Genomic DNA, 19702 nt, shown 5'->3' on the forward strand with positions numbered 1-19702 from the left:
TAGATTCTTGGTATTTGGTTTTAGCCTTGATTGTTGTACAGAAGCAAGGTCATACTGAGAAATATTAGCCATATCATCACAGTTTATGAGTAAATACAACAATTCTGTTGAAACATGAAGTTCATGACGTTTTTGAAAAACTGCAGAGTCCCTTCTTTCGGGCGGTAACTGCCCTGAGCAGCGGACCCCATTTGCTCCTGGTGAGGAGTTTCTCCTTCAGCTCCTGAAAGACTGGGGGTCCGTCGTGTTCTTCAGCCTCTGAGCTGATCTCCATCTTCTGCACTATGAGCTTTAGCAGGCTGTGTTGCTTTTCCATAGTGTCTGATATCTCCTTCAGCCTGTGAAATTACACAGCACATGAAATGACATGAAGGGCTATTGGGTTTAATTCAGGATTGAATTGAATCACTTAAAGGTGCTAAAGAGGATCTTTTCGTCGACTGTGAATCCAAAGACTGTTAGTGAGTTTTTGAAATGAGCGCATGCGTAAGAACAACCCCTTTCCTTCACAGCTCATTTCAAGGGAATGCCTCCCAAAACTCGTGAACGACTATTGGAACACGAGTGTTTACCACCGGCATTCGCTGTGCTGTGTTGTGTTAGTGGATTCATTATGTCGGACTCACCGCAGGTAACTCATAATCTGCAGTTGTTACTCCTGTCTCCTGACAAAAACATTGCATGCAGCGCTTGTAGAGTGTGGAAAGTTACTGGAGAGTGCAGCCACGCTTGTCTCTCACAAGGAATGTCACGGCAGTGATTGACAAGCCAGAGGGCCAATCGCGTAAACGTTTGGCTGATGTTTTTAAGGCCCTACCTCGTGCACAGATGATGTATATTAATATTATTCCTTTCAGTGCACCTAATAAATAGTCTTTTATCAGTTAGTAAAGACAGTTTCAAGTAATATTGCAAAAATGTATAAAACAAAACATCCTCTTTAGCACCTTTAAAATGAAAATTATCCAATGATTTACTCCCTCTCAAGCCATCGTAGGTGTATATGACTATCTTCTTTCAGACGAACACAATCGGAGATATATTTAAAAAATATCCTGGCTCTTCCAAGCTTTAAAAATTGCATCCATCCATCATAAAAGTAATCCACACAACTCTAGGGGGTTAATAAAGGCCTTCTGAAGTGAAGCGATGGGTTTTTGTATGAAAAATATCCATATTTAAAACTTTATTCACTATAATAACTAGCTTCCAGCAGACGGCCGTACGCATCGATTTGTGGCAGAAGAGTAACCTCTGACACGACGCATTATGCAATGACGAACGCGGAAGCGCAGAGGAAAGAGCACAACAAAACACTGGTCACAAACTAGAAATCTAAAACGATAATTTTTAAAGAGAAATTTAGGAGAATTTCAATATAAGAGAAGAGGAGCTTGAGTTTGTTGCCCAGCCTTATGTGTTTAAACCGCGAGAGGCGTCAAAGCTTACGTTACTCCTACATCCTCTGTCACTAATTGCGTCAGGGGTTACTCATTTGGTGCAAAATCTAGTTCTTTGAATTTATAAAGTTTTAAATATGGATATTTTTCTTTAAAAAATGCATCGTTTCGCTTTAAAAGGCCTTTATTAACCCCCTGGAGCCATATGGATTATTTTTTATAATGGATGGATGAATTTTTTTGGGCTTCAAAATCTGCCCCCCCTTTCACAACCATTATAAAGCCTGAAAGAGCAAAGATATTTTAAATAGATCTCTGATTATGTCTGAAAGAACACCACCTAGAATGGTTTGAGGGTGAGTAAATCATGTGATAATTAATAATAACTAACCCTATAAGTTTGGGATATCCCTCACTGTTTATTATTTGTCAGATTGGTGTTACCTGTATTTCTGTTTGGTTAGCTCCCGTTCCAGTGGAGTTAACTGCTGGATGGTAGGACTAAGACGGGTCCTTGACTTCCTCACCTCATTGCCTCCAAAAAACCATCTTTTCTGTTCACAAGCACATTATATTAGCTTTAATAACTGTTGGAAATTGCAATTACCAAGGTTGAACTATAATGTTGTTGTTTTTTTTAACCAAAAAATATTAAGCATTTTACAGAGAATGCTTTATGGAGCTGTTCACAAAGCTCTAATTTGTATTAATAATTACTCAATTGCATTGTGTTTGTAAACTAGAGAAACATGTTGGAGTTTGCTGCCATTCCAAGGCATTTATTGGTTTACAATCTACTGCACAATTATCAGAGTTGCTTTGCCCTTTGAAACATCAATATAATCTTATCAATATCATGTTGGGCTGTCAGACCTTTCCACTGAAACATCTGTTTGGGAATTCTCTGATGGAGACCTGGTCCACCCGCTTCATAAACCAATAGGGAAGCCTCTCCTCCAGATGAGTGTGAAGTTCAATCTGTGGAGTAGATTGACAGTAAGCCATTGTTTGTAGGGAGAAATGTTTTATTCTTTTTATTAGGACACAATATTAAGAGTTGTGTGGAATCACCTGCATTGCAATCCTCTTTAAACATGCGTTTGTCTGAACCTCTGCTATGTCGCCAACAGCCAAACCGATCTAAACTCAAAATACATTGAGTTTGATTGCAATCTGACATACTGGACTGTTGTTATATATTTAATTCAGACCATATGTTTTCTTTTGGACTTACCAGAAGGTTCATGAGAAGAATAGGCACGAGTAAGACAAACCAAATAAAGATGGCCAAAGTCAAGTTTGGAAAAGGAAGGTCTCCTTTCAGGTAGGGTTTCAAGAAATTGTCCTGGTAGTTGATTTCTCCAACCATCATGACAAAGGTTTGCAGCAGTGAGAGGAACATCCTTCCAAAATGTTGCTGTAAAATAAATTCATATTTTAAATTGAGCTTTAAAGCATTAAAGCTAGTTTTCCTAAATCTATGTTAGTCATATGAATCATTTTACGTCATATACTCACCTGTTCGATCATCAAGGAATAGAAGGATAAAGCAAATCCCAATATCAAGTAGAAGAACAACACGATAATGCTCAGCAGTGTCTGTGAGATCTCCCGAAACATTACCACATATATACCAATCCGTTCAAATCTACAACCATGAGAGATTACAGATGATAAATCATTAAAATGTTATGAAATGCTTCTGTTACATAATTCTGTTCCGTGGATGTATTGTCATTCAGTTCAATACCGCTGAAGATAGAGGAGGAGATTCATCCAGGAGGCCAGAGCTGCCAGTGCTCCAGCCTGCCAGTGCCAGGAACTCTTCGAGTTCATCAGCAACGGCACCACGAACACCAGAGAACAGATTGCAGCGGACCAGTCCATGTAGTTAGAAAAATCTCGCAAATAATTCATCCGCTTCCAAAGGCAAGCCACAGTTCAAATGATTAGGCATACTTAAACTTTCAAGATACAAATCTTTTGAAATGTATAGAATGGAGAGATTTAAGTCCAGTTCCTTATTCATGTTTATAACTGTCAATAGTCTGTATACACAGTATGACGCTTTGAGATTTTTTGTACAGTATGTGTGTTGGTGGTCTTAGAGATTATAATGCATATAATTGAAATCATCTGTGCATGGGAAAATATATAAAAAATTAAGTTGGTTGCAAGCATTTATTAGTTTGATCAGTATTTATCTACATATGAGCCTCCCTGACAGATTTCCTCACAAACTGCAACTGTTTAGGACCATTTATTTCTGTATTTATTTGGCTTAATACAGGTAAGTGCAGCATAAACAAACCTGTTGAAACATTTGCAGGATCTCTTTCCCAACTGCATACATGTTCATGGCAAGAACCAGGAGCATGCATGTTGTTGTTATATAGGACTGCTGTGTAAAGCAAAGAGAATTTGCTTCAGATTTTTTTTCTTGAAGCATACAGTACTACATACTACACCTTTGATGAATTCCCTTAATATATTGTACCTTGTACAAGGACGTGCAGACCATGTTGACTGATGTGACATTTCTTGCAGTGACCAATGTGGGCTTCAGGTTCACAATGATATAAGTTAAAGGAAACACCCCCAGCGCATACACAGTCATATTGAGCAGATGTGCTTTGATCCCATAGGCACTCCTGTAGAAAAAAGGGTTACAAAAGCTCAGGATGTTTGTTGAGACATCAAACATGCCAAATTCAGGTTTTAGCAATAGGTAACTCACCATTTCATCTCCAAATATTTCTTGCAGACTGGATGTTTCAGCAAGCTGACATGATTAAATTTCACCATAGCCTGTAGGGGAGACGGTTTCTGAACATGCCCATTCACAATGAACTAATATATATATATAGAGAGAGAGAGAGAGAGTACAGTCCAAAAGTTTGGAACCACTAAGATTTTTAATGTTTTTAAAAGAAGTTTCGTCTGCTCACCAAGGCTACATTTATTTAATTAAAAATACAGTAAAAAACAGTAATATTGTGAAATATTATTACAATTTAAAATAACTGTTTTCTATTTGAATATATTTCACAAAGTAATTTATTCCTGTGATGCAAAGCTGAATTTTCAGCATCGTTACTCCAGTCTTCAGTGTCACATGATCCTTCAGAAATCATTCTAATATGCTGATCTGCTGCTCAAGAAACATTTAATGTGTACAATTGTACAAAACATTTGTGTACAATATTTTTTTTCAGGATTATTTGATGAACAGAAAGTTCAAAAGAACAGTATTTATCTGAAATCTAATATTTTGTAACATTATAAATGTATTTACTGCCACTTTTGATTGATTTAATGCATCCTTGCTGAATAAAAGTATAAATTTCTTAAATTTCTTTTTAAAAAAAAATTAAAATAAAAATTCTTACTGACCCCAAACTTTTGAACGGTAGTGTATAATGCTACAGAAGCTTCGTATTTCAGATAAATGCTGTTCTTTTGAACTTTCTATTCATCAAGGAATCCTGAAAAAAAAAGTACACAACTGTTTTCAACATTGTAAAATAATCATAAATGTTTCTTGAGCAGCAGATCAGCATATTAGAATGATTTCTGAAGGATCATGTGACACTGAAGACTGGAGTAATGATGCTGAAAATTCAGCTTTGCATCACAGGAATAAATTACTTTGTCAAATATATTTAAATAGTACACAGTTATTTTAAATTGTAATAATATTTCACAATATTACTGTTTTTTACTGTATTTTTAATTAAATAAATGTATCCTTGGTGAGCAGATGAAACTTCTTTTAAAAACATTAAAAATCTTAGTGGTTCCAAACTTTTGGACTGTATAAATAAATAAATAAATATATATGCTTTAATGATCATCCACATTTATTTTTCAGTCTCTTTATTATGATACAAACAGAAAATGTAAAAAAAAATCTGAACAAAATTATTTCTTCAAGCAAAAGTCAGTATTTAGTGTGCCCTCTTGTCACATGTCTCCTGGACTTCCATTTTCTCAAAGAAGAAACTCTGAGAAACTTTTCATCATATTTTGACGTTTTCTTGGCCTTCCAGTCCTTTTCAGTTCCATTTAGGTTTAAGAGAGCAGGTTCCTGCTATTGCTCAAGTGTAAGGGGAGTTTACTATATACTTGCCACTTTAGCCTATAAAAGCTGTTTTTGGTTAAAAAAAAAAAAAAAGGTTTTTTAAATATTGCATACACATCTGGTTATGTTCTAATAAAGAGACTGAGAACTAATTATATATGGTCATTTTATCATTGCTAAATCAACATCTAATGGTGGCTAAGACTTTTGCACAGTACTGTATATATGTATACCTACATTTAGTGCACTGAGAGGTTTGTACGTGTTGTCTTTTTCCATGCCATCTTTTTTAAGATTTTGCAGTGGATGCTGAAGCCACCTGAAGTTGTACTCAATCTGGTGAACATAAAAGGTGTTAGTTGAAGAGGATCGATGTTACTTTAAACATTCAATACGAACGGAAACTTACATAGTAATTGGTGCTGTTGACATCTTCCTCTGATTCCCTTATGCAAGTGTCTAGAAGATGCTGGGGAAATTGCATTACTTTGCTGGTTAGCGTGTTAACCCTTCAATTTAAATGTCAAGCTTAAGCAACAGTAAAAACTCTTACTTTAAAGGACTCTGGAAGAAACTCAATCATGTCCATGACAATGCAGCGTTTTGTTGAGTTTGGTTTATACGATGTCATCACTTCTTCACATCTATATTCAACAAAGATGAAATACTGTAAATGAAGAAACTGGAAAAGACATTTCTAAAATTTATAAAACTGGTACAGCTGACCTGTCACTCTCAATCACAGTGTTGGTGACCTCCTTCCTCCCATTATGTACAGCCTCGTGCAAGAAAGTGGCATCATTCTTATTGAGGATGATCTTGGCCCCTCTGTATAACAGAAGTCTTACAGCTGCCACATGACCTGCTCTAGCAGCCAGATGCAGTGCTGTGTTCTAAAAGAGATTCAGAGTAACATGAGCAATAATATATTCAATGTAAGTGTTCCCAAAATCATCATGTTTAAAATGTTTTGAAAGAAGTCAATTATGCACCCCATTCTGATTCATTCTGAAAAACAGTAATATTGTGAAATATTACTACAGTTTAAAATAATTGTTTTCTATTTGAATATATTTTAAAATGTAATTTATTCCTGTGATGGAAAGCTGAATTTTCAGCAGCCATTACTCTAGTCTTCAGTTTCACATGATCCTTCAGAAATCACAAAAGGACAAACCAAATACTTCAATATTATGAAATTCGTTACAATTTTTGATTCAGCCTCATTCACTGCTACTAAAATAGTTAAAGAAACTAAATTAAGGGATTAGTTCACTTCAGAATTAAAATTGTGCAATCTGATAATTTACTCACCCCCATGTCATCCAAGACATTTATGTCTTTCTTTCTTCAGCTGAAAAGAAATTAAGGTTTTTGAGGAAAACATTCCAGGATTTTTCCCCATATAGTGGACTTCAACAACTACCAACGGTTTGAAGGTCCAAATTACAGTTTCAGTGCAGCTTCAAAAGGCTCTACATGATCCCAGACAAGGAATAAGGGTCTTATCTAGTGAAACGAACGGTTATTTTCTTAAATATATATATATATATATATATACAGTACAGTCCAAAAGTTTGGAACCACTAAGATTTTTAATGTTTTTAAAAGAAGTTTCGTCTGCTCACCAAGGCTACATTTATTTAATTAAAAATACAGTAAAAAACAGTAAAATTGTGAAATATTATTACAATTTAAAATAACTGTGTACTATTTAAATATATTTGACAAAGTAATTTATTCCTGTGATGCAAAGCTGAATTTTCAGCATCATTACTCCAGTCTTCAGTGTCACATTATTCCTTCAGAAATCATTCTAATATGCTGATCTGCTGCTCAAGAAACATTTATGATTATTTTCAATGTTGAAAACAGTTGTGTACTTTTTTTTTCAGGATTCCTTGATGAATAGAAAGTTCAAAAGAACAACATTTATCTGAAATACAAAGCTTCTGTAGCATTATACACTACCGTTCAAAAGTTTGGGGTCAGTAAGATTTTTTTTTTTTTTTTTTTTGAAAAGAAATTAAAGAAATGAATGCTTTTATTCAGCAAGGATGCATTAAATCAATCAAAAGTGTCAGTAAAGACATTTATAATGTTACAAAAGATTAGATTTCAGATAAACACTGTTCTTTTGAACTTTCTATTCAAAATAAACCTGAAAAAAAATATTGTACACAATTTTTTTGTACAATTGTACACATTAAATGTTTCTTGAGCAGCAGATCAGCATATTAGAATGATTTCTGAAGGATCATGTGACACTGAAGACTGGAGTAACGATGCTGAAAATTCAGCTTTGATCACAGGAATAAATTACTTTGTCAAATATATTCAAATAGAAAACAGTTATTTTAAATTGTAATAATATTTCACAATATTACTGTTTTTACTGTATTTTTAATTAAATAAATGTAGCCTTGGTGAGCAGACGAAACTTCTTTTAAAAACATTAAAAATCTTAGTGGTTCCAAACTTTTGGACTATATATATATATATATATATATATATATATATATATATATATATATATATATATATATATACACTTTTTAACCACAAATGCTTGTCTTGCTCTAGCTCTGCGATAAGCCACGCATTATAAAGACTAAGTCAAACGGCCTTTACAAAAAAATAAGGTAAAACAACGTTGTCGGGCACTTTTAAATTTGGAGGAGAAAATGTAATGGAGTTTTTCGCCCTACCGCAGTATTTCCGCCTACGTCACACGTGACCTTTCTAGTGTGATTATGTAATGTGTGGCGCATCGCAGAGCTAGTGCAAGACAAGCATTTGTGTTAAAAAGTATATAATTTTTAATTTTTTAAAGAAAATTACCAATTGTTTCACTAGAAAAGACCCTTATTCCTCGTCTGGGATCATGTAGAGCCCTTTGAAGCTGCACTGAAACTGCAATTTGGACCTTCAAACCGTTCGTAGCCATTGAAGTCCACTATATGGAGAAAAATCCTGGAATGTTTCCTCAAAAACCTTAATTTCTTTTCGACTGAAGAAAGAAAGACATAAAAATCTTAGATGACATGGGGGTGAGTATATTATCAGAAAATTTTCATTCTGAAGTGAACTAATCCTTTAAAGGTAATGGTCTCATACATTTGGACCCCAGTGAACTTTATAAAAAATCAGTAGCTATGACCAAATTGTGTCATAAGTGTTTGAGCAAATTAGACAGACTACCCCATCTCCATCGGTTTTGTTTAGAAGTTTGATGTTAGATGTCAGCAAAGTGTCCATGGTCTGAGTGTATCCTTCAGATGCAGCATGATGCAGACAAGACCATCCTCTATAGTCACTACACAAAAATATACATGACAATAGTACAGTTTTATGTTGCTCATTAGGATCAGTGTAAAGCAGGCTTGTTGTTGAATTCGATTTTACTCTGGACAAAAAGTGAACTGTGCAATCACTTGTACCTGTGAAACAGCGCCCCCTTGCGTAGAAGAAGCTCAACTACTTTAACGTGACCTCCACGAGAGGCCATATGCAGAGGTGTCAGTCCTTTCTCATCCCCCTCATTCAGCAGTCTGGTGTCTGTCACCATCTCCAGAAGCCTGTGGCACGTGTTGATCCTCCCAAATCTCAACAGATACAGAAAACGATGCACATAAGTACAAGTATTAGACTGTGTGTAAATGCAGCTTTCCTTCAATTTGTTCAGAAGACTGGCAAATACTGATTTCTTAATGCCATTTCTGAAACTCACAATGACAACAGACTTACTCGGCCGCAAAATGAAGCGCAGATTTCTTCTGTTTGGACTTTTGGTCCAGCGAGACCTCTAATCCCAGCATGTTCTTCACAGACTCTGGTATTCCCAGTCTACAGGCGTAATGGAGAGGAGTACAGCCCTCAGTATCTTCATCATTGAGGAGCTCTCTCACACTCTCGTGCTGGGGATAAACCAAAAGAGCCTTTCGGTGAACTTCACACAGTCTTCAAGCTCTTTTTTGTGACACTAACAGTAGAGGGCAGCAGTGACTTTTCTTTTAGGATCCCTATAAGGAAGCTGTGGGAATGAGAACTACAGTGGCAGATGGGTACAGTCTCGTAAAGCCCTGTACGTTTTACCTGCAGTACCTCTGTAGGCAGGTTTTTCAGACCCCTGGGCTGCAGGATGGCCAGATGCAGGAAGTTGCATCCAGATGTGTCTTTTTTCTTCAGATCAGCCCCTAAAAAACAAATGAGTTTGTAAGCATTATTCTTATTTAGATTATTATACTAAGTAATATTGTTAGACAGTAGTTCTAAACCAGGGGCCGGGCCCCACTAGGGGACATCTGATTAAATATTAAACAAAGGAAAGGGCTGTTGAATATTGTTGTCTACTTGGGGTCTAAAAGGGAAGGGTAAGAACCACTGTAACAATATATAGTAATAATAATTTTTAGGGCTGGGTTAAAAATAGCCGACAGATTTCTCTATTTTAATCGATTCTCATTCTGATGAACCGATACTGATTCTTAAATCCCGAGAAACAATCTTTTGGTTTATGCTGTTTTCAGCTTATGAATGAAAACTCCCATCCATTTAATCACAATAAGCTTTGTGCTTTGTTACTTTTGATATGAAATAAAGTCTCGGATTTCAAATTCTGTCAAGTTTGTTACAAAATTCAAACAATAAACCCTGTTTTGGTGCTCTTTAATATGGTGAATCAGATCACTGTAGTGCCTCAGTTCAAGCAAAGTGGCAGCGCTACTGTACTACTAGATACAGCACGAAATAAACATGAATAGAAAATATGCTGAAAGATACAGTACAACTTACCGAAATCCGTATCATGTTTCATGTAGTCGCTCAATCAGTGTTTCAACTCAGAATAAAACAGTTTGTAATCTGTTTTATTTTATTTCATTGTAGTTTTACTTAACCTGTTCTTCAATATTTAATGTATGTTTGAATAAAACCCAAATGTTTTTATGACAGCCACTATTTAAATGTTTATATTTCAAAGTAGAAAACATAAAAATGTCATTTAAAAAGTTATTACTATAATGTTGATAATATAAAAAACTAAGTAGCATATACAAATGAGTTAATTTTAAGCTTTAATTTTATATAATGTACCAACTGGGGTTCCCTGTATAGTTTACAGCATTAGTTGAGAGATAATCAATCAATTAATCAATATTAAATCGATATCTAAACTAATTCGAACCACAAGCTTGTGAGTCGAAATACTGAGCCATTATTATTGTTATTATTATTATAAATGATAATGAAATACTGTATTATTAATATTCATTTATTAAGGTTACCATGGGAGAGGAGCAGATTGACAGTTCTCCATGCTCCGCAACTTGTTGCCAGAAGGAGTGGAGAATGGCCTTTGCAGTCAACAAAGTCAATGTCAGCACCCTGAAACAATAATGTCTGGGTTTACAGTAACTGTCAGGATATCAAGTATAAGTATAGTTTATTCATTTAACAACTGCACTTGCCATACCTGTGATATAAGGTACTCAGAGAGTTCAAAGTGATCAAAAATCGCTGCTCTGCAAATGAAAAATAAACAAGAGGAGGTCAGTTATGCTAGTTTGTTTAGTCTTGTTAAGTCTTGTTTAGTCTGTAAAGATGAAGTACTTATGTAGAGGTGTCTGGTTGGCCCCATCAGTGATGTTGATAAGGTCACACACTTTATGGTAAGCAGAGAGCATGAATTTAACAACCTCAGTGGCACCTTGACTACATGCAAAGTGGAGAGCAGTGGATTTATCACACTGTAAAGAGAAAAAGATATGTTACAAATGGAAATATGCAATTAGAACTCATTCATGACAAGATTATCTTTTACCTGCTGCTGATCAATTTTTGCTCCATATGCAATGCAGAGTTTAATGATGTCAAGATTCCCTCCACGTACAGCCAGGTGGAGTGGACTGCTGCAAGATTTATCCACATAGTTTATATGGCTGTCAATGGACAGACCAACTTCTTCTCCTGTGAAAAATGAGAAATACAAGACACTCGATTTTTAGGCTCAAAGTACTAATATAATGTTTCATGTTCAGTGATACAACATCTCACCTTTCAGAAGAATGACCTCCATGGATTTCTTAGCTCCAGCAAAAGCAGCAGCATGAATTGCAAAATGTCCAAGTTTGTTCTGACGACAGAACTTTGCACCATGTTTGTACTGGAGGAGAGAGGTTATTATTATTAAATTACATTAAAAAACAATAGTGGGTGGGATTTCAAATAAAAATCAACTTACCAATATGACCAGAGCCTCATGGTTATCCAAAGAAGCAGCTAAAATAACAGGGGTGTTTCCCATGTCTCCTTCCAGGTTCACATCAGTTTGTTTATGTGAGACAAGTTGCTATGTAAACCCAAAAGAATAATCATGTTATCTACATGGAGAGAATAAGTAATAGGCTATGTTTCTTCCAATGATTAGGAGCATTTGTGTTTGAAGATCCTATGTGCAGAATGACCCACTTCTACCACAAAATTTTTGCCCAGGCTGACTGCCATATGTAGCGGTGCCTGCTGGCTGTTATTTAGGATGTTAGGATCTGCTCCCAGAGTCAGCAGCACAGAGCAGCTCCCTGGCTGGTCCTTCTGCACGGCCCAGTGAAGAGGTGTATTCCCCTCCTCATCCCCGGCATTGAGCTCTGCAGTGTCAAAATTGTTTTTATTACAGCAACAGATATTTTATTTTTTTATTTTCATTAATTCAAGCTAAATGTCCGAAGGTGGTTCTGTTACCTTGCTGTCCAATGACCTGCACAATAAGTCTGATGATGCGAAAGTATCCCTTGGATGAGGCGTAGTGCAGTGGGCTGGCACCGATCTGGTCGCGTATGTCCAAGTACTTGGAATGCTTCTCCAGAGCAACAGCGTTTCCTTGCTTAGCCCACTGAAACCAACAGATTTTAAAATTCAGCCATGAGGAACATTAGTCCACCTGCACAAGCTGTCATCTCACAATATCAGACAGGGGAAACTAAACCCAGCTCAAATGCATGGCACAGAATTTTCTCTTTCTGAAAAGTTATAAAATATTTTGTTACATTTTATGAACACACTATCCAGAAGCTTGTTTCCACCACTAAATAAAAAACGACTTTTTATCTCACAATTCTGACTTCTTTTCTCAGAATTACGATATAGCCTGTACACTCGCAATTCCCAGTTATAATTTCAGAATTGCGAGATATAAACTCACACTTGCGAGAAATAAAGTCAGAATTGCAAGTTATGAACTCACAATTGCGAGATATCAATTTTTTTTCAGAATTGTGAGATAATGGCAAGTTATAAAGTACAATTCTTAGGGGTAAAAAATGAGATTTTTTTCTCATAACTTTATAACACGCAATTGTGACATTATATCACGCAATTCGGACTTTATAACTTGCAATTGTGACATTATATCACGCAATTCGGACTTTATAACACGCAATTGTGACATTATATCACGCAATTCGGACTTTATAACACGCAATTGTGACATTATATCACGCAATTCGGATATTATAACACGCAATTGTGACATTATATCACGCAATTCGGATATTATAACACGCAATTGTGACATTATATCACGCAATTCAGACTTTATAACACGCAATTGTGATATTATATCACGCAATTCGGACTTTATAACACGTAATTGTGACATTATATCACGCAATTCGGACTTTATAACACGCAATTGTGACATTATATCACGCAATTCTGACTTTAGGCTATAACACGCAATTGTGACATTATATCACGCAATTCTGACTTTAGGCTATAACACGCAATTGTGACATTATATCACGCAATTCGGACTTTATAACACGCAATTGTGACATTATATCACGCAATTTGGACTTTATAATTCGCAATTGTGACATTATATCACGCAATTCTGACTTTATAACACGCAATTGTGACATTAAATCATGCAATTTGGACTTTATATCACGCAATTTGGACTTTATAACTCGCAATTGTGACTTTATAACACGTAACTGCGACTTTATTTTTCAACGCGGAAATTGTTTTCTGTGAATGTGCGAGTAAAACTGTAAAACAGTTTGCGCTACAAATCAGCATTAAAACAATTAAAACAATACATTAAAATAATATGTTAAGAAATGCCAGTTTGCAATATCGAGCAGCATAAAACGCCGTTTTGTACAGCTAAAAATAACTGGAAAACAAAGGAGACAGGAAGCCGGGCATATTAAAAGAAAAAAAAGAAAAGAAAAAAAAAAGAAAGAAAGAAAAAATACAAATGGCCACGCCGACTCTAACCTGAAAAGTTTGAGGTCAGTAGTTTTTTGTTTGTTTGTTTGTTTAAATAAATTAATAATAATAAACAAAATAATAATAATAAATAAATCCTAAAAAAAAAAAAAACGCATCACGTTTTCCACAAAAATGTTATGCAGTACAGAACTGTTTTCAACACTTGTAATAATAAGAAATGTTTCTTGAGCTGCATGACTTATTTCTGAGGGATCATGTGACACTGAAGTCTGAAGTAATGGCTGCTGAAAATTCTGCTTTTCCAATACAGAAATAAATTACATTTTAAAATAGAATGTAATTAAAATAGACGACAGACAGTTTAAATTGTAATGATATTTCACAATTTTACTGTAAACATTTAGTGACCCAAACTTTCTGAATAAATGAGTGAATAAGCAGAGTACCTCAAACACATTTGCAGATATCTGGTTGCTCTCGTCCCCATCCATGACACTGTCGAATGACTGCTGTCTAGATTTTGACTCCATTTCGGAGATGTGTGTCATTTCTATACCTTTTTTAATCATCCTCCAAGTGGACCATGAAAAACAAGAGGAAAATTTGTCCTTTATTCTTATGATATTAGCCCTTTTTTTTTTTCTTTTTTTTTTTTTTTTAAAAAGAATATTGCCTGATTGCCTGAAGCTTCAAACAAAAGAGCAAATATATGAAACATATAAGAACATCAGATATAAACAACACAAAAAGACGATGACATTGAAGAGGCTTTTGATAAGGCCCATTCTTACCCATTTGGATTCTCCTCTATATTGGCTTGTACGTGGATTCTTTGCTATTAGTGAGAGGGTTTTTATAGTGTGGTTAGATGTGTCCTGATTATCAGATTACACTATTTCACTGAGAGAGAGAGAGAGAGGGATAGAGCCTTTACTATTTTTCTGATGCAACCAGTCGGTTCCTAATGAGACTTACTGGGCACTTAGAAAAGGGCAAATATGTATGTTTATAGATGCTGAGAATCAAGTTCCACTAGATGCATTACATTATGAAGTTTTATGTATGAGATGATATAATTGTGATTCTGTATAATACATATTATAATTATATTTTATTTACATCAACCTTCTTTTTTTCAGCTAATTCAATAAATGAAGCATTACTTGTGACATTTGTAATATCAATCAAGGATTTAGGAGTTAAAAGGTTACATATTAGCATCAGAGTGGTCCGTTTCAGGTCTAAGATCATTTCCTGTGGGGACCACAGAGGCATAAACCCCCTGATTGCGTTCATGGGCCATTACTGCTCATGTCCTCATGAAAAGCATTATTTATAAGCAGTGGGACTTATTGAAGCATCACACAATATTGTAGTGTCTCCATATAAAATATGCCAAAAACTGTTTTATTCAAACATTTAATTTGGAGCAGAACTAAATAAAATGAGGATTATTTTAGTTATTACCATGTCTAATCTAATTACGTGCCTGTGACATTTAGTAACATGTAGATGTTTGCTTTAAAGGGTTAGTTCACCTAAATATGAAAATGTTGTCATTAATTACTCACCGCCATGTCGTTCCAAACGCGTTCATCTTCGAAACACAAATGAAAATTTTTGAGCTTTCTGTCCCTCCATAGACAGCTACAAAATTGCAAGGTTCATTGATGCACGTGGGGAGCTACTGTAGCTCAAATTGCTCAAGAAGTTAATGCTGGTTCTGATAGAAAGGTGGCCTGGTCTGAGGAATCATGTTTTCTTTTACATCACATGGCCGGGTGTGTGCATCGCTTAGCTGGGGAACACATGGCACCAAGATGCACTATGGGAAGAAGGCGAAGGCAGTGTGATGCTTTGGGCAATGTTCTGCTGGGAAACCTTGGATCCTGCCATCCATGTGGATGCTTCTTTGACACGTACCACCTACCTAAGCATTGTTTCAGACCATGTACACCCTTCATGGAAATGGTATTCCCTGGTGGCTGTGGCCTCTTTCAGCAGGATAATGTGCACTGACACAAAGCAAAAATGGTTCAGGAATGGTTTGAGGAGCACAACAACGAGTTTGAGGTGTTGACTTGGCCTCCAAATTCCCCAGATCTCAATCCAATCGAGCATCTCTGGGATGTGCAGAACAAACCTTTCCTTCAAAAATATATTACATTTCCAAGATTTAAAGGCATATTTGTGTTATATTTCTTGAAACAGAAAACACATGGCCCCGAGTGTTGAAGGTACTATCTCACACACCAGCAGATTTTCAGAATGGTTTAGGAAGTGCCATCGGAAGACAAACCTCTCAATGGGATGTACCACTGCCAGATACTGTAGCTGGTATGGCTGACTTTGGGAAATTGGTTTAAAATAGCAGGACCGATGGAAAACACAGAGGCTCTAATCATGGCAGGACAAGAACAAGCACTCAGCTCTAAATCAATAGGGATGATCCACCTGAGACATTCCAGCACCTAATAGCAGGATGCATGATGCAGACAGGAACAGCGTGCGCTTCTGGCACACCAGGATTTTACATGGAAGCCCCAAGCCATAACCTGAAGCTACAATATCCTGACATAATAATTTATGATGTCTTATAATTTAATGATATTTAAATTTGATTATTAATATTGTTGTCAAGTATATATAACACTGTATATTTATTTATATTCATGCCGACTCATCTTGCTCTAACTAATTAAAGGCTCTTTCTCTCTCTTCAGAGACAAGTTGGTATTGAGTTACTCTGCATAATCTGTGATTGAGTTTCTGCATTGTGAGAGCTTTGGGTGAATCGTCACCACCACAGTTGGTTCTATTGTTACAAGTACAATAGGTTATCTCTCCATTTTGTCAGAATCAACACTCAAGACATCATGGTGTCCTTGCATCTATTTTATTCCATTGGTGCATCGCTAATGTACAGTGACTGAGACCTCTCAGACCAGACAGACGGTGACCATCTGCCTGAAGGTTTTGTTCCAATGGCATCAGTGGCACTATGTAGAAAGCATTAAACTGTTTCCAGTGAGACACAAGACTGACCAAGATAACCTTTTTAGTGACAGTGGCCTGTTCTTTTAGAAAGAAGAAGGAACAAAAAGACATGGTCAACAATCTCATATCACTGTAAAAATGTATATATAATCTATTAAATCTAACCACAAAATGTATCACCCTAATGTCCATGCAATGGAATCACTCAGAGGCTTCTGTAAATGTCCTTTTGGTGTATTTCACTGTAAATTATAAGGTGCCATTTACAGTAGGCTATTTTTAACGAATAAAGACTTCATTTTAACAATAATCTACTGTAAGAGTACTTGCTTTTTCTTTATAGATTTGAACTACATTATATGGTAATTCATTATTTTTACTTCCAAAATCATGTATGCATTTTAAAATGGCATGTGATGTTAAACCATTTATAAGTTTTCACTATGGTATGAAAATGAGGTATTTTCTGTAGCATCTTTTGAATTATATTATTTAAACAAAAAATGCTCTGCTTCTTTCTGTGCATGACTTCTCAACTTTGTAAGTAACCTTCATTCAGCTGGGAGTGTTTGGTTTGCAGGTCTAAAACCATATCCTCTGTATTTTTTAATAAATTTGCCTCTATCTGAAGCTTTAATAGGTTCAGGATCAGAGAGCACAAGAAGGAGAGAGGAGAAAGAGTTTCTCTGTTGACATGGACATCCCAAAGGAACTACTGTCCTACTCAGGTTAAGTTGTCTAGAAGAATGCTGTCAGGAAGTGTTGAGTATATTGTAGTGGAGGGAGGGTGAAGGGGTGTGAGAAAGTGCAGAGAAGAAGGATCATATCTCCATCCAGTGGCCAATTAAAATACAGCACTGTCTTATTATTACAAATAATGGCCATATAGAGGTCTTGTGTTTAATACCTTAAAAAATCGGCTGCAAAGCTCTAAAGTTTGTCATGTCATTAGTCTGTCATTAAGTTCTCAAAAGTTTTCAAGTCTGCGTGAAAGTGCCTGGATATCTGAATACTAAAATCTATCTATGTATCTATCTATGTATCTATCTATCTACATTTTTGTCATTTATTACTCACCCTCATGTCATTCCAAACCCGTAAGACCTTTGTTCATCTTCAGAACACAAATTAAAATATTTTTGATGAAATCCAAGAGGTGTTTTTTTTATCCTCAATAGAAAGCAACCACATTCAAGGTCCAGAAAAGTAATATAAACATCATTAAAATAGTCAACGTGGCAGTTAACCTTAATGTTAGGATTCAACAAATTAGTCTCACCCCTGTACACAGTTGACGAAGTGAACACAGTTCAGCGCTTCCTCGTTTACGTCTGAACGGCGACCAGTTATTGGCTCCAGCATCGCACACATATGCGTCGTGCTGCTCACGTGAACAGGCGTCGGCCAATACTGCATCAGCGTTCTTGTAAAAAAGGAAGCGCTGCAACGAAAATAGCGTAGGAGAATGACAGGCGAGAGACGGATTTGTTGTATAAAGTCGTTATTTTCAAATAAAGTCGCACAGAAAGTATCCTCGTCGCTTTATAACATTACAGTTGAACGACTGTAGCCACGTTGACTATTTTAATGATGTTTATATTACTTTTCTGGACCTTGAATGTGGTTGCTTTCTATTGAGGATAAACAAACTCTTGGATTTCATCAAAAAATATCTTAATTTGTGTTCCGAAGAAGAACGAAGGTCTTACGGGTTTAGAACGACATAAGGGTGAGTAGCTAATTAATGACAGAAATTGAATTTTTAGGTGAACTAACCCAAGCCTATACGTATATTCAATAGGCTACACAAAGAATGCATGTTATATCCGAGACAATAAGCCCGCTCACGATGTAAATCTTTTAATCTTTCAGTTATGTTATCCCTGATTAAGTTCTATAAGAGAATCTTGAACATCATCACGCAAATTATCACGTTCCTTATTATGCTCTATATTAAGCCTTTCGATCATTGTGTTCCATTGTGTCATGTCCCCACCTCATTTGAACTTGCTACGACAGAGAGCTAGAGATCAGTGACACTGACTCCTGTACGGGACGGAGGGATCTGATGCTGCTGCTATCCTTGGTGATGTACAGCTCAATCCAATTAGGCTTCACCTCCGGGCTGTGATGCAGCGCGCGGGGCGAACACTCCTGCTCAGTCGAAGCTCCACTGAGCGCTAAGTGTGACAGTCCTTACACGCGCTGCTTTTCAGTTTAAAACATACTGTCATGGCTTCGTGGCGAGAATAATCAACAGTTTCGGGGTTTTCTCCCCTAAACTTCGTATTTCTGCTGAATTCGCGCGAGTTATTTGTGAGGTTGAGTCCACACAGAATGAAGAGGAACGACTGCCCTTTCAGCAGGGGTACCACTGATGCCTCTATCCCTTGAGCAGATGGAGCGGGAAATAAGAGGCTAATTGACTTCTTTTTGGTTGTAGAGGTGAAGGAAGAAGAGGTGAACGGCGGGAAGGTGAGAATTCATTGCTTTTATTCGCTTTAAAAGAACCGGAGGACGTTTGGATAGTTGTGCGTAAGATTGTTTTCATTGGGCACAGTAAACTCCTCGGACAGGCATGCCAGAACACCACAGTTCTGCTGCTCTCAGCGTGTCCCGGCTATTTAGTCTTCACTCTTAGAAATAAAGATTCCTGACAAGGGCTTTGCAGCTTGGTGCAATTGGTTTTTACATGAATATACAGTCTCAATAGCTTTATATACAGCAAACGTGGTTCATGATAAGAAGAACCATTGAAGAACCTCTGTGTTTAATCAGCTGTCCTGAAACAGGTGCACTGGAAAGTACAGACTCTACCTTCCCTGATTAAGGATTAGTCTGATTGTACTTGAACAGCTTGAAATGCAAAGTTTATATGGAGAAAACGCAAGTGCTATATACATGTTTATTTAATTTGTGAGAATTATCTTTATTTTTTAGCTACAGATGTGTCTCACGTTAGTGTTTTTGTTTATTTCTTGACCATGGATCT

At 36.3% G+C, this 19702-nt stretch overlaps 1 protein-coding gene across 1 annotated transcript; it reads right to left on the minus strand.

Moving 5' to 3' along the window:
- Window positions 1-71: 71 nt before the first annotated feature.
- trpa1a (transient receptor potential cation channel, subfamily A, member 1a) lies at window positions 72-14261 on the minus strand. Its single transcript, XM_067363320.1, has 27 exons — window positions 14160-14261; window positions 12220-12370; window positions 11950-12125; window positions 11723-11830; window positions 11536-11644; window positions 11303-11448; window positions 11092-11228; window positions 10955-11003; window positions 10767-10866; window positions 9577-9677; window positions 9229-9398; window positions 8922-9086; window positions 8683-8797; window positions 6208-6374; window positions 6035-6125; window positions 5891-5950; window positions 5719-5817; window positions 4138-4208; window positions 3898-4051; window positions 3712-3801; window positions 3151-3320; window positions 2919-3048; window positions 2635-2817; window positions 2472-2540; window positions 2274-2378; window positions 1845-1954; window positions 72-338 (listed from the first exon to the last, which is right to left on the minus strand). Exons 1-27 carry the CDS (start codon window positions 14259-14261, stop codon window positions 122-124), a joined length of 3345 nt encoding a protein of 1114 aa, XP_067219421.1. The 3' UTR covers window positions 72-121.
- Window positions 14262-19702: the final 5441 nt, after the last annotated feature.

Source organism: Chanodichthys erythropterus, chromosome 16 (genome assembly GCF_024489055.1).
Source record: "Chanodichthys erythropterus isolate Z2021 chromosome 16, ASM2448905v1, whole genome shotgun sequence".
In the NCBI taxonomy this organism is placed as follows: Eukaryota; Metazoa; Chordata; class Actinopteri; order Cypriniformes; family Xenocyprididae; genus Chanodichthys; species Chanodichthys erythropterus.